The 13344-nt window shown below is 43.8% G+C and overlaps 1 protein-coding gene across 1 annotated transcript; it reads right to left on the bottom strand.

Moving 5' to 3' along the window:
* Positions 1 to 834: 834 nt before the first annotated feature.
* BNIP3L (BCL2 interacting protein 3 like) lies at positions 835 to 12805 on the bottom strand. The gene is made up of 6 exons (XM_033081236.1): positions 12628 to 12805; positions 7897 to 8083; positions 7406 to 7478; positions 6053 to 6156; positions 5093 to 5242; positions 835 to 4041 (listed from the first exon to the last, which is right to left on the bottom strand). The coding sequence occupies exons 1-6, from the start codon at positions 12710 to 12712 to the stop codon at positions 3993 to 3995; spliced, it is 648 nt and encodes a 215-aa protein (XP_032937127.1). The 5' UTR covers positions 12713 to 12805; the 3' UTR covers positions 835 to 3992.
* Between the last annotated feature and the right edge of the window lie 539 nt (positions 12806 to 13344).

Below are 13344 nucleotides of genomic sequence, written 5' to 3'. Positions count from 1 at the left end.
TCAGCTCATCGGGGCAGGGCACAAAGGGAACTAATGAAGTGCAAATTTCTGTTTTTCATGGGGATGCTGCATCCAGCACCAGCTTTTTCAGGAGAATCTCAGGGTTTTGTTTTGTTTTCAAAGTGCTGGTTGAACTACAGGGCATAGTTCAGGAATCCTGGTGATTTATTTTGGTTTTCAAGGCCCAAATCACAAAGGAATCTTCACAAATGGCAAAGATCCCACAAACACCTGCAGGGAGTCAGAGCTTCACTTTCAGATGGAATTTTGACAGGTATGCACATAAAAAAAAGTGTAAATAATGAACTTTGCCATGAAACAATTACATTTCTAAGATTTTCACATGTGCACAGTGAAGCCCGAACCCAGAGTAAAGAAAATTCAATCCCAGCACTGAACTCAGTTCAAGGTAGAAGGGAACTTTCCCAAAATCTGATATTCTTGAACAAAAATGAAAGAAATTTGAAGACAACTCCATCAAAATGTGATTTACACCAGAATAATCCCAGAGCAAAGAAGCTGCTGCCTTCTGCAAGATGATTTTGTATTTATTCTTGAGTCTCAGAAACTTTCTCAAAGTAGGGTTTATCATTTTCTCTTATTCCTCTGGAAAAGAAAAATCCCATTTACACAAAGATTAAAAATAGAGAAAGGAATAACTAAAATGGGTGGTACCAGTAACAGGAATGGTGCCACTCCCACCTAAAATGAAAAAAATCTCCTCATGATAAACAGAAATAACTCCTGATAAATAGAAATAACTCCTGATAAATAGAAATAACTCCTGATAAATAGAAATAACTCGTGCTCTTGAACCAAGAACATGGAGGCAGATTAACAATGAGGGTTTATGTCCCTTACTCTTTAATCTGCAAATTAAACACAATTAAGAAGAGAAATACAAGGAGTACAATAGAGTGGAGCAATCATACAAAATCTCAGCAATTCTGCTTTACATTTCATATGCCACCACATGATTTTCCTTTCAGAGTTTTCCAGGACAAGGTGCTGGAGGACTTGGAGAAGTCACACAAGGCCAAGTAGGGGGAATATTTTTATTAAGTGCTTCAGGAAATGAAGCAGATGATCCCAGGTCACTAAAAAAAAAAAAAAACAAAACAAAAACAAACCCAAGCAATCTTTCAAAAAAAAAAAAAAATTCCAGTTTATAAACAGCAGCTTCAATGTTTGTGTCACCCAGAACAAAAGAGTTCCATAAAATACCTTAAAAACAGAGCTGTAAAAAAGGGGAAGAGAAGAGAAATGATTTCAGACAAGCAGTTTTGTGAGAGCTTTAATGGCACAAAACGTTGAGAAGCTACAACTCATACATGTAAACTGTAGAGAATGTTACAAAGTGCTAACTAATTGATGAAGAATGCATAATCACTTTGGCTCAGTTAACTCCAAGATTTCAACAGATGTCAATTAAAAAAAATTGGAATTTCTAAACAATCTTCAGCTTTCACTTTTGAAAACAGTAAGTAAAGATGCATTTGCTGCAGTTAGGTCTTGGATGTGCGAGTTTATGCATTTTATTTTCTTGATCCTATTTACAAAGAGTCTAGGCCAGTTTTCACTGAATGTAAGAAAAATGAAGCCTACTTCTTTTTTTTTTTTTTTTTTTTTTTTTTGCCTTTTTTCCAAAACTGTAAACAGGTATAAAGCTTTTTTTAAACGACATTTATCTTAACAAAACTTCCAACTCTCAATATTGAAACCCCTTTTGGAATGATCCAACCCTCTGTTGCTGTTCATTGTAAAACTGGAAGTTGCAGATTTTCCTCCAAAGTTTAGAACAGGGTCTCAATAAATACTGCACTGTGAGCACAGACATTCCTCAGCTCTGGGTTTCATAGCTTTTACTCCAAATATCATTACCAGCCACAAGCTTGCACTGTTCTTTAGCAGATATTCTGAAATTCATTTAGAAAGGGCTCATTGACTGGGTTTTTCTCTTTAAAAAATACTCCCTACTTAGTAAAAATCTCTTTTTTTCCACTAGTCCAACTCCATCCAAAGCAAGGTGCTGTGTTAGAACTGGAAGTGTTCAGCCTTTCACTGTGCCCCCAGGCTGTAAAATGAAATATTTGATGCTCTCTGAGCCTCCCTCCACCCTCCCTGCCCAGCCCCACTTCTGGGTGAACCCAACATCCACACCCAAAACAAACCCTGCTTGTGGGCACCTCAAGTGCTCCCAAATACTCACAAAGAAAATAAAAAAAACCAGATTACTCAAGAGGATTTGTTGCTCACCCTGAAAGCATTCTCTGACAGCATTCAGAAGTAGAGAATGAAAATAAATACAGTTTAGCAGTGGATTCATAACTTTTTCACTTCCTGGGAGCTAACTAAAAGTTTTTGAACCCAAATCTCAGCTGGGGTTTAGCTTCTATGCATCAACTGGTTCAAGCAATCACTGCTCTATCAAATAATCAACTTTAGAAAGTCTGATGCAAGCAAGCAATTCTAGGTAGCTGTTTTCTCCAAATGGCTGACTAGATTTTCTTATTTTCTACAAGTCAGCCTACTAAAGTTTTTATTTAAATGAGATTTTTGCTAGTCTTAAAATTAGCATTGGTTCCCTAAATACTTAGTATTAAAGTCTATATCATATTTTTATATATATATTCATATATATATATATATATATATAAAAACAGTATTCTATCCTTCAGAGTTCATGCTACATGTTCTGAAATCCAATAAAATCTCTTTAAGGACAGGACTGTCCTGATGCTTTGTAACAATTTGGTACTAAAGCTTCACATTTTTGCAAAGAAGTGTCACTGAAGGAGGACAAGGCTTAAATGTTCCCTAAGATAAAAGTTCAACAACATCAGTGAGAAATCTACCCTAACATGAGACACCACAAGTGACTTTCAGGTTCCAAGTATCCCCAAAAAGGAGATTGTACAGTAAACAATGAGAGAGAGGAATATTGAAAATTCATTTGCAGAAGACATTTCAGAGCTTTTCCAACTTCTGAACATTTATGCACCTGCAAGATTGTCCCCACTAAGGATGAGTGAAAAGCTTTTCCTGCTGGAACTGCCGGATCCTCGGAGCTGGAAGTGGTTCCACAACAAACAGGAGAATTTCCTTTTACACAGAGCCTACCTACACTACAGCTGTTGGGTTTTTCCTTAATTTAGAACTACTTTGAAAAGGAAAATTCCACATTGAAAATTTTCCCTTAAGAAAAAACAGGTAAAGAAAAAAAAAAAAAAGCTTCTTCACATGCAAACAATGCAATTTCTCTAATATTTCCTAGGTATCAGACAGGTTTTCCTACAAGGAATAAGGAGCTGACTTCATAGAAAAGACAAGATTACAACAATTACCTAGTATTAAAATATGCTGATGGATTTAGTTATCCTACTTGAAAATTTCTGCAGTCTTTGCCTCCTGCAATTCAAATGGTGTTTGTTAGCCAATCCAAGGGGCTCAGTAAATCCCCCCCAAGAGCTGATTTAAACTGGATCTTTATTGCCAGTGATTTCTTAGTTTATTCCATACCCAGCTTCTTTTTTACAAAAGAAAAAACTCTTTTTCCACTCCAATCAGTAATTTTCTTCCAGAGACTCTTTTACCACCACCATGCAGCCAACATGAGACCATGCACAACTGCAACTGAAGTCAGGTTGCACTAAGGAGGCAACAGCATCACTGATAAAATTAAACTTGCTGGTGGCATTTTGCATTGAGAGAAGCCCTTGCAACATAGAGACAGTTGTAAACTCCATCCAGCAACTCTGCTGTGTCTTGCAGGCCAAGAGGCAGGGGAATGGGAGAGAGGGGAAAAAATGTGGATAGCCAAACACCTCAACAGAGTTCCAACACAATACTGAATTCCAGAGTTAGCAAAAACCTGGATATGGAAGGAAAGGGTGAAGTCAGGGTCATGCTTAGAATGGTCTCAAGTCAAATGTACTAAATGAGACAGGAACACCTTCACAGGTCATGTGGGCTCCAGGTTTGCACTCCATGGCTCAGTAGGTGCTGGCTGAAGGTGTGGTCAGGCGTTTCCCAATGTAGATGCTGAAATAAGAACACAAGGGGATGGAGTTGCATGGGAATGCTGCTGCTGTGCCACAGCCCCCACACCCCCAGCTGCTCCAGCCCCTCTCTCAGCTCTGGGATCCATGCACAGACTCCACTTCTCTTCCAGAAATTACTCACAGATGAGTCTGGAAGGATCAGTGCTCTCAGTACTCACCCAAAGTGGGTTTTCCTCCAGGCCCAGGCTCATCTGAAAACCCCAAACCAAAAGCTTTTCTTTTGAGTACCTGACACAGCAACACTCCCAGACAACTGGGCTAAAACAACTCAAGAGCTGCCAGAGAGGCTGTGAGCTCTAAAACTCTGAGCACTGAGGATCTGTGCAAACACTGACCACAAGCAAGATTTAAACCACAACTTTGCTGCACTACAAATATCTCACATTCTATCCTAATTTATTTGATAGTTTACAAGAATTTCAATCCACAAAACTAAACAAAATTATGTTTTGAGCCCATGCCTTTGCACCATCCCAGAAGAACATAAGGTGGATAAACAGAACAGAAGGATTTAGGCAGAGTCAGAGATTATGTGGGATTACAGGTAATGCAAACACTGCTGAGCAGAGACACAGCTGATCTTGCAGGACACATCCAATATTTCATTTCTCCTTCTCTAACTACTCAAACCTTGACTTTCAGCAACATCACAATGCAGCATTCAACTGGAAATTACAGTTTGTGCCACACACCACCTCAGCATCATGATTTGTACAGTGCCCTTTATGTTGGCCAGCAAAAGTTACTTTTCATCTGTTCTAATTTTCCCCTTTATAACCTGAAGCATTTAAATAGAAGGCACATAATCAAATTGCACATTACAACTGCAAAGGTTATTTGCAAACTCATCCATGCATACTCAATATAATTTGATTCATTCTACAAATAAAGCACATTAAAGGCTGCAAAGTTTTAGTTGCTGCAAAGTTGTCCTGCTTTTGTAGAAAAAGTTGGATTATTCTAGAAAAAACCCTTTTCAGCAGGACCTGACATTCAAGCAAAACTTGAGTGAGAATTAGGTTAATACTTACCCTAGTCCCAGAGCCAAAACATGAGATATGAACAGAGATGGAATGAAAACCTTAAGAAATTCTGCAGAGAAAATGCCACCTTTTTTCATTGCTCCACTTTTTCTCATACTTAGAGACACTGAACGTTTAGGATGTCTGAAATGGAATTCCCTGGAAGAAGAGAGGGAGGGGGGGGAAAAATTCAACAAGACTTTTTTGTTTCTTTCCCTTTTCTTCTTTTTTTTTTTTTTTTTTTTTTTTGCACACAAAAGCACAGATCTCTGTAGGAACTTTTTTTTTTTTTTTTTATATATAAAGTACAAAGAGCTAGAGATCAAAGCAAGAGATCCCTTACACAGAGTAAGGAACCAAAGATAATAAGAGGAGGGATTGTGGAGAGACCACTTACACAGACAGTATAGACACAAAGGGAGCAGGAGCTGCAGAGAGAGGTAGGTCCAAGAGGGAATTTCAGGATGTGATTTGTTAGCAAGAGGCCTCATTTTTTGTTCCAAACACAGATACAGAAGTCTGCCAGATTTAGACAGCATCCTCTATTTTAATAAAAATGCTTTGCATTCAAGGATCTCAGGGGTTCCCCTTCCTGGATGAACATTACATATTTTCCATAGAAAGAAAAAAAGGGACAGAGAATTTAGGAGACTTGCTCAGCACTGTTCCATTCCAAAAGCCAAGCCTAAATCCCATCAATCCCACTGCAGGTCCCCAGCTCTCCCACTAACTCTCATTTTGTCCAGAATCCTTGCAAGCAGCTTGCTGTGGCTTTGTGTTACCTTCAAGTCATTCTGTTGTTATTTTAATTGCCACACTTGATTGTTTTGACCTTTTTTAGCCTCCCCACACAGAAATCAATCTCTTCCTAAGATGAACTTATTTTGATTGTGAGATGGTGAGGATCCTTTCCTTCATCTATTCATTAAAATAAATGAATATTCATGAAAAGCCCAGAGTTGAACTCACTTGGGAGGAATGTTTTCAGGCCTACTTGACCAGTCTGACACCCAGTCTGCACTTTTCTTCAAAACTTCCAACTCCTTCTCTCCTTCTACTGCTTCTTCTTCGGACTGAAAGACACAGGGGACAAACCTTGTAACACTCAATTAGCTCCTCCTCGGGGTGGGAAATGAGAGTGACAACAGTGGTGACAAGATAAGCACCAAATGGTGGCACCTGATAAACGAGTAAGTTGTTCTTGGACTGCTGATTATTTCAAAGAGATTTGGTTTTGCCAGCAGAAGTCAGGAAACCACAAATTCTATTACTATATCCGGGATTTCCACATCATTGCCAGCTGTTTGTTTTTTTTTTAACCAACAAAAACAAAAGGATTATTTTAATCCTAAATGTAATGAACCAGAACTGTGCAGAAAATATTTACAAATGGATGAAAACATGAGGTTGATGGTATTCCATTTAAAACATGACTAAAAGCATGGGAAGTCAAATAAAAAGGTTTCAAAACCAGTATTTTGACTTTTTAAAGGTGCTATTAGTCATTTAAAATTTATTTTACTTGCAACTACTGAGTGAATCCCAGGTGCAGGAGGGAAAGGCAAGCATTCATTCTAATTGTGCATAAAGATTTAACTTCACATCAATAAATGCAAATGTTACCATGTAAGAAAAGAAATAAATTAGGAACAGTGGAAAACACCACTGACTTTAGTATCAAAACAATATTAAGTATTATATAACCTACTCAGTATTAAAACAATGTCCTGAGTGACTCTTATTAAAATCAGATAAAGCACTTACAACATGAAGTGAGAAGCACAGCAAAGCCAGAGAAAATCAGAGCCACAAGTGAGATGCAGAGCTCACCAACACTTTCCTTCAGACCCTTTTGGCTCTCAGGGCAGAACTGCAACAGTCCCAAGGCTTTGACAAAATTAAATGCAAGGTTTCATTCTTCCAGGAATGCTTTTTATTTATGCTGCTGCAGACAGCAAACGGAGTGAAATGCTGGAACTGAGAGTTCAGCATTAGTCTCCTGTCAGTTTGTTATGGAGATTACTCACAGTCATGTGAGTGTCTGCACAGCAATCACTGAAATCTTGTGCAGAAATATCAACATTTCAAAGGCAGCTTTGACCCCCAGTGCCAGGGGTTCCACAGTAACACAACTGCTGGGAAAGCTGTGCACATGCAGATTTGTTTTTCTCTCACTTAAAACCCACTCATCTCTAAGTCAAATTTCAATTAATTCAGAATTTAAGTCTTTTGACATCACAAAGAGCTTGTTCTACCCTTCAAGCCTAGATCAAATACCCACAACTTACAAATGTATAATTTAAAAGTTAAGGAAGCAAATACCTGAGAACTACTGTCTTTACTTGTGTGCATTTCCACATCAAAAGTTATCTGTCCATCATCTTGAGGTGACGGGCTAAAGAAAAATGGATTTCATTATGTCATTTTGTCAACTAAAGAACCATTAGTGTAGATAAATCTCAGCTGAATCATTTCCTCATGCACTTCTGGACATTATTCAGCAGTTACAGACTGCACCACCCTTCAGATCCCAAATTAGAAAATCTTCCCAACCCCCCCATCTTTTTTACATTTATAATCCTACCTTGCTCGACAGTGTTGTTGCAAAGAAAGCACTGCCCAAAAGTTCAGCTGCTACAGAAAAGATGCAAACCCCTCTGTTCTTGCAGGGAACACTGCCAGCACTCTGAATTACACGTGGTTTTGTATCATTATGAGTGGAAGCATCACACAGCCACTACTCCAAACACAAAATCTTTACCCATCCACAGGACAAAAACAACAAACTGCAGGCAGAGCAGCCAACACTTTACCTGTCACAGTGGGAACTACCTCTTGAGCTGCTCTGTCCTGACTCGTGCTGGGCATCCAGGAGGATTTTCTCCATGTCCCCATTGTGGATGGAGGAGGAGGAGGGGACGTGCTCCAGGCCCCCGTTCTTGCCGTTGCCGTTGTCGGTGCTGTTGCCGTTGCCGTTCATCTGCAGCTCCACCCAGGAACCTGCGGGGCAGCCACAGTCACCCCATGGACACCCCGGCACTGAACACACCTCCAGGTTATCGGCTGCAGCCAGAGGGGAGCCCCAGGGCTGGGCTCAGATAACAGCACCGAGCTGAGAGCTCACAAACACGGCGGGGACGGCGGGGACAGCGGGGACAGCGGGGACAGCAGGGACAGCGCTCTCCTTTCACCAGCACAACACCCCAAAAAGCCAGGCTGCTGCTCCCCAGCTGCTCAATCAAAGGGCCCCTTTCTCCCCAGCTATTAATTCTTTAATCAGCCACACCTCTCCCTGCAGTTTGGAGCTTCAATTAACTACGGCTCACTCCCTCACAGGTCACCCTGTTCTACTTTCCCTCCTCAAACAGAATTTTCGTGCCTGTGCCCTCTACGACAAAACTCCCTCTGTGCAGCTTTCCTTTTTCCTTTCTTGGAATTTCCTGGAATCTCCTTTCTCCTTCCCTTTCCTTTCCCCTTTTTCCTTTCCTTTCATTTCCCTCCTATTCTTTTTCCTCTTTCCTTTCTCCTTTCCTGGAATTTCCTGGAATCTCCTTCCTCCTTCCCTTTCCCCTTTTTCCTTTCCTTTCCCCTTTCCTGGAATCTTCTTTTCCCTTTCCTTTCCTTTTCTTCCTATTCTTTTTCCTTTCCTGGAATTTCCTGGAATCTCCTTTCTCCTTCCCTTTCCTTTCCTTTCCCCTTTCCTGGAATCTTCTTTTCCCTTCCTTTTCTTTTCCCCTTTCCTGGAATTTCCTGGAATCTCCTTTCCCCTTCTTCCCTTCCTTTCCCCTTTTTCCTTTCCTTTCTCTGAGATCAATCCCTGATTTTCCTATTCTCAGGTTCCATTCAGCTTGCTCTGCCCTGGCACAAACATCTCCCCCAGAGCTCTGATTTCCATTTTTTCCCCACTTTTTACCTATGGGACATCTATATGTACACTAAGATTCAACAAAGAACAAGAGTGTACCGTGGATGACACAAACAGCTGCTAAAAAGTTCACACACTGTGAGGATTTTTATTTTAAATATATTTCACTGATATTTTATGTGCAGATTAATTAAATGTGAGAGTGGATGAACTGATACATTCTTTAGTGCTATGTTTCAACTGGACACAAACAGCTTTTAGAGATATATGCCACCACAACTCCTGTGTCATTTAGTTTATTCCACCTGAAGGCAGGAGCTTTTTTTGTATTTGGTTGGTATTTTTTAAAGTTTGGACATGTTCTCCTGTCAGTCAAAAATAGCCAAGTAAGAAAAGCAAGCCTGAAGCTACAAATACAACATCTGAAACTAATTTTGGAGGATTATTTGTACATTTTAACACTGATTTTTGATTTCTGAAATGCATCTGTGAGTGCCTGCACTTATTTTTGCAGCATGGTTTTGTGTGTGGGAGCACCATCAGTGACACAGGAAGAGATGTTTGATAAAGAACCTGCTCTCAACTTGATTTTTGTGAAGAATTCACCTTTGGTACCAATGATTCACGATGCCATTACAGAGCTGGGGAATTTGGGGAGTGCACAGCACCAGCTCAGCACTGCACACGAGGATTTTCAGATAATCAAGTGTTAATTGGGCAGCTCTGCTCAGTCAGCATCAGGCAGAGGCTGTTATCCAGATTGCTGATGATTGCTGGTGGCTGAATTTCCTAAATAAAACAGCCAAACTCTGAGAACTTCACAGGGAAAGTTGTTCTGCCTCGCAGCAGCAAGAGGCCACAGCTGCAGAAAAGCAGGTGGGGAATCAGTCAGCAAGTGGCCAGAAATTAGTGAGGTAAGAAATCCCCAACAACACTCCTGGCCATGGAAAATCAGGATGTGCAAAGTGAAAAAATCAGCAGAGGGCAAAGGTGTGAGGGGATGGGGATGTGCTCCTCTGCCAGCATCTCCTCACTGTCACAGCTCTAACCCACTGCCACAAGTAACATCTTCACTGATTTACCTCGGGCTGACAAACTCTGTGTTTATCTAAATCACACCGTGGCTGGAGTAGGAAGAAATCCCAAATTTGTGAGGAAAGACTCCCTGGGAGCTGAGCAGGAGCTGACATGAGGAGCAGCACGTTCCCAGCTGACCTCACTGGGAATGACTCAAAACACACTCAAGGAAGCACAATCTGCAATCAAGCCCCAGCACGTTCCCACTCCCACACTGGGTTTGGGATTGCTTTAAAAACTGATTTCAGGGACAGAAATCTCTGTTTCTTTCAAGAGAGGGGCAGGAGTGTCCATGGACAGGAGAATAAACTGCCCAAATAACAGAGTGGGGTTTGCCCCGAGGTTTTTGAGAGCTAAGTTTCATTAAGCACCTGCCTGAGAGCTGTTAATTTGGACAGTAAAATAGGAAATGTGGCACAATGAAAAGTAGAATTAAGATTAATAAATTGAAGAAATGTGGCAGCATCTCATCCCTTCACAAATCACATAACACACACTCTTTGGAGAAAAATAAAACCCCAAACAACTGTTCATATGAATGGCACTTTTCTCCAAAATTGTTTGAATTTTTGGCTTTTCTCTACTTCATTATGAATTTACATACACTGACTTTAATTCCATGTTTTTCCATAATTTGGTGAACTGTTTAAACAGCAGGAGCTAAACATGCTGGGGAAGGCAGGTCTCATTTTGTTTATTCCCTCTGATTTCAGCTGGGTACATGAAGCAGAGATATCAAAGGCAATATACAAATTAAATGCCAGTATACATTTTATAGATAGAAAAATACTCCAAAAAGCACTAGCTCACAAGCAGTCTGAGGCATGATCAACCTGAACAAACTAATAAATATCACTCTTACAATGAAGCACAACACTAACAGAAAGAAAAAGAAGAGGGAAAGGAAAAGAAAGCCAACCAGAGTCCCACAATGGTAATTATTAAGCAGATTTTCCATGACAGAGGAGATGGGCTCTTGCCTAAGGTGGGATTTCTTTTTGTCAATATGTAACAGAGCTTTATAATCATTAAAATACAGGAAGCATCTAGAATTCCCAAAGCAAGCAACTTAGATTTTTGATCTCTAGGAACCCAACAAAGCACAGGTTACCAGTTTTACTGGAGCTCTTCTGCCCTCCAAGTGCTAAGGGATATGTGAATAAAAGGCTCTAACCACGCACAAACGGCACACAGAACACCGTGAATAGCTGTCTGAGCTCATTAGGCTGAAAAGTTCAGTGATAAATGAGAGAATGGAGCTGTCCCAGCCCAGCATTGTGCAGGGGCTGCAGATCTGAAAGCAGCTAAGCCTGCGTGCAGCCCATTGGGTGCGTTTGTTTTGTTCTGGGAGCACACAGTGTCCAACATTTCCTCTCCCACCTTGTGCTCAGCTCCTCCAGCAAACCCTGAGCCGGCTGAGTGCTGAGCCAGCAGCAAGATCTCCAAACCTTACAGAGCTCCTGGCACCCAGCATGAGTCCCACAGAGTTAGCACAAATTAAAAATAAAATACACACGCATCAAACACGGCCGTTTCTGAAGTAAGCACCGAGTCAGGCACCCGGCATGTCGCAACTTCGACAGCCTAATTGTTATTTAAGTGTAACAGGCCTGAATGATTTGCCAAAATGATTGACTCAGGTAACATTGTTTGAGGTACACGGTTATCACACCGGGCAGTGTTACCACAACACAATAGCAGCGTTATGAAATGGGCACAGTTTATTCTTCCTTTCACACAATTCCCATTGAATTACGGAAAAGCAACCAGCGAGTTTATGTTGTGGTCAGCTAAACTTCACCATAAACCACGGAGGCTACAGTTAATCATTAATGCAATTTATTCCCCTATCTTGAGATGAAAGGACACCCCGAAGGAGCTGTCGATAAGGAAAGGAAAGCATCTGCCAAGTAAGTACCAGAGCCTACATGATGCGTCTCACTGGTGTTATCCCAGGAACAAAAGGATGCAGCAAAGCAGCTGACAGAGATGCCGGATATAGAGGGAAATAGCTCACGTCAGTGCTATTGACTCAGCCACTGAATAAACTCATTCCCACAGCCACGCTCCTCCCCTACCCCGCCGGATCCCCATCGGCGCCGCTCGGGTAAACTCCGAGTAACCACGCAACGAGCTGGGGCCGCTCCTCGGGGGCCTGAATCGCCCTCAGCCCCTGCGAGAGGGGGCGGCTCGGCTGCGGCCGGGCACAGCGCTCCGGCAGCGCGTTAATCCGGCTCAGGATGGAGCCGCGGGGCCCTCACGGTGCGGGCCGGGCTCTCCCGGAGCCGCGGGGCTCTCACGGTGCTGGGCCGGGCTCTCCTGGGGTTCTCCCGGTGCGGGTCAGCCCCTCCCGGACGTCAGCCCCTCTCGGTCCCGGGGCTCTCCCGGTCAGGCCCTGCCCCTCCCGGCCGCCGCTGCCCCTGTGGGCCCTCGGGCCGCCGCCGCGCCATTTATACCCGCTCCGCCGCCGCCCATTGGCCCCCGGCGGCTCGCGCGGCGCGCCCTCCGCCAATGGCGGCCCGGAGCGGCGCGAGGGGGTCGCGGCCCTCACGGCCCCTAAGGCCCCCCGCGCCCTTCCCCGCGCTCCCGCGGCCGCACTCACTGTTGAGGCCGGGCTCGCCGTGCGTCGCGTCCGCCGGCGGGTTGTTGTTGTTGTTGTGCTGCGGCGGCTCCTGAGGGCTGGACATGGCGGCGGCGACGCGGCTGAAGCGACTGAGGAGCCGCTGGGGCAACAACAACAAACCCGGACTCCGTTCCGGGCCCGGCCGCCCCGCCCCCGCCCCGCTCTGCGCGTGCGCCGCGCGCGCCGCTCCCGCCTCCGCCTCCATGGCGCGACCCGCGGCGGGGCACGTCCCGCGCGTGCGCACGGCGGGAGCGCGGCGAGAGCGGCGGCCTGAGGGGACGGGAACGGGAACGGGAGCGGGAATGGAAAAGGGAATGGGAGTGGGAATGGGAATGGGAGTGAGGATGGGAGTGGGGATGGGAGCGGGAATGGGAACGGGAATGGGAATGGGAGCGGAGGGAGCCGCGGCGGCCTGAGGGGACGAGAGAGGGAGCGGCGGGAACGGGGACGGGAATGGGAACGGCGAGGTCGGTCAGGATGGGAAAAGGAAAGGGAGTGACAGGGTCTGTCAGCTGTCCCAGAACACCAAGTCCACCCTGAGCCCAATCCCCACCTTGTCACTGGGTGTCACCTCCAGGGATGGGATCCAAACCCCCCTGGGCACTTCCAATCCCTGAGCCCCCTTTCCATGGAGAAATTCCTGCTGCTGTCCCCCCTGAGCTCCCCTGGCCCAGCCTGAGGCCGTTCCCTCTGCTC

Source organism: Catharus ustulatus, chromosome 27 (assembly GCF_009819885.2).
Source record: "Catharus ustulatus isolate bCatUst1 chromosome 27, bCatUst1.pri.v2, whole genome shotgun sequence".
NCBI lineage: Eukaryota > Metazoa > Chordata > Aves > Passeriformes > Turdidae > Catharus > Catharus ustulatus.
The sequence above is the reverse complement of the archived record's forward strand: the minus strand, read 5'-3'. Positions and strand labels throughout refer to the sequence as shown.

What these genes read in the sequence shown, in the direction of transcription:
- BNIP3L (XM_033081236.1), bottom strand. Translation starts at nt 12,712, where the DNA reads ATGTCCAGCCCTCAGGAGCCGCCGCAGCACAACAACAACAACAACCCG. An exon ending in GGTAGTTCCCACTGTGACAG is followed by an intron (nt 7,479 to 7,896) that starts GTAAAGTGTTGG and finishes ATTTTTCTTTAG; the next exon opens with CCCGTCACCTCAAGATGATG. An exon ending in GTTTTGGCTCTGGGACTAGG is followed by an intron (nt 4,042 to 5,092) that starts GTAAGTATTAAC and finishes TTCTTATTTCAG; the next exon opens with CATCTACATTGGGAAACGCC.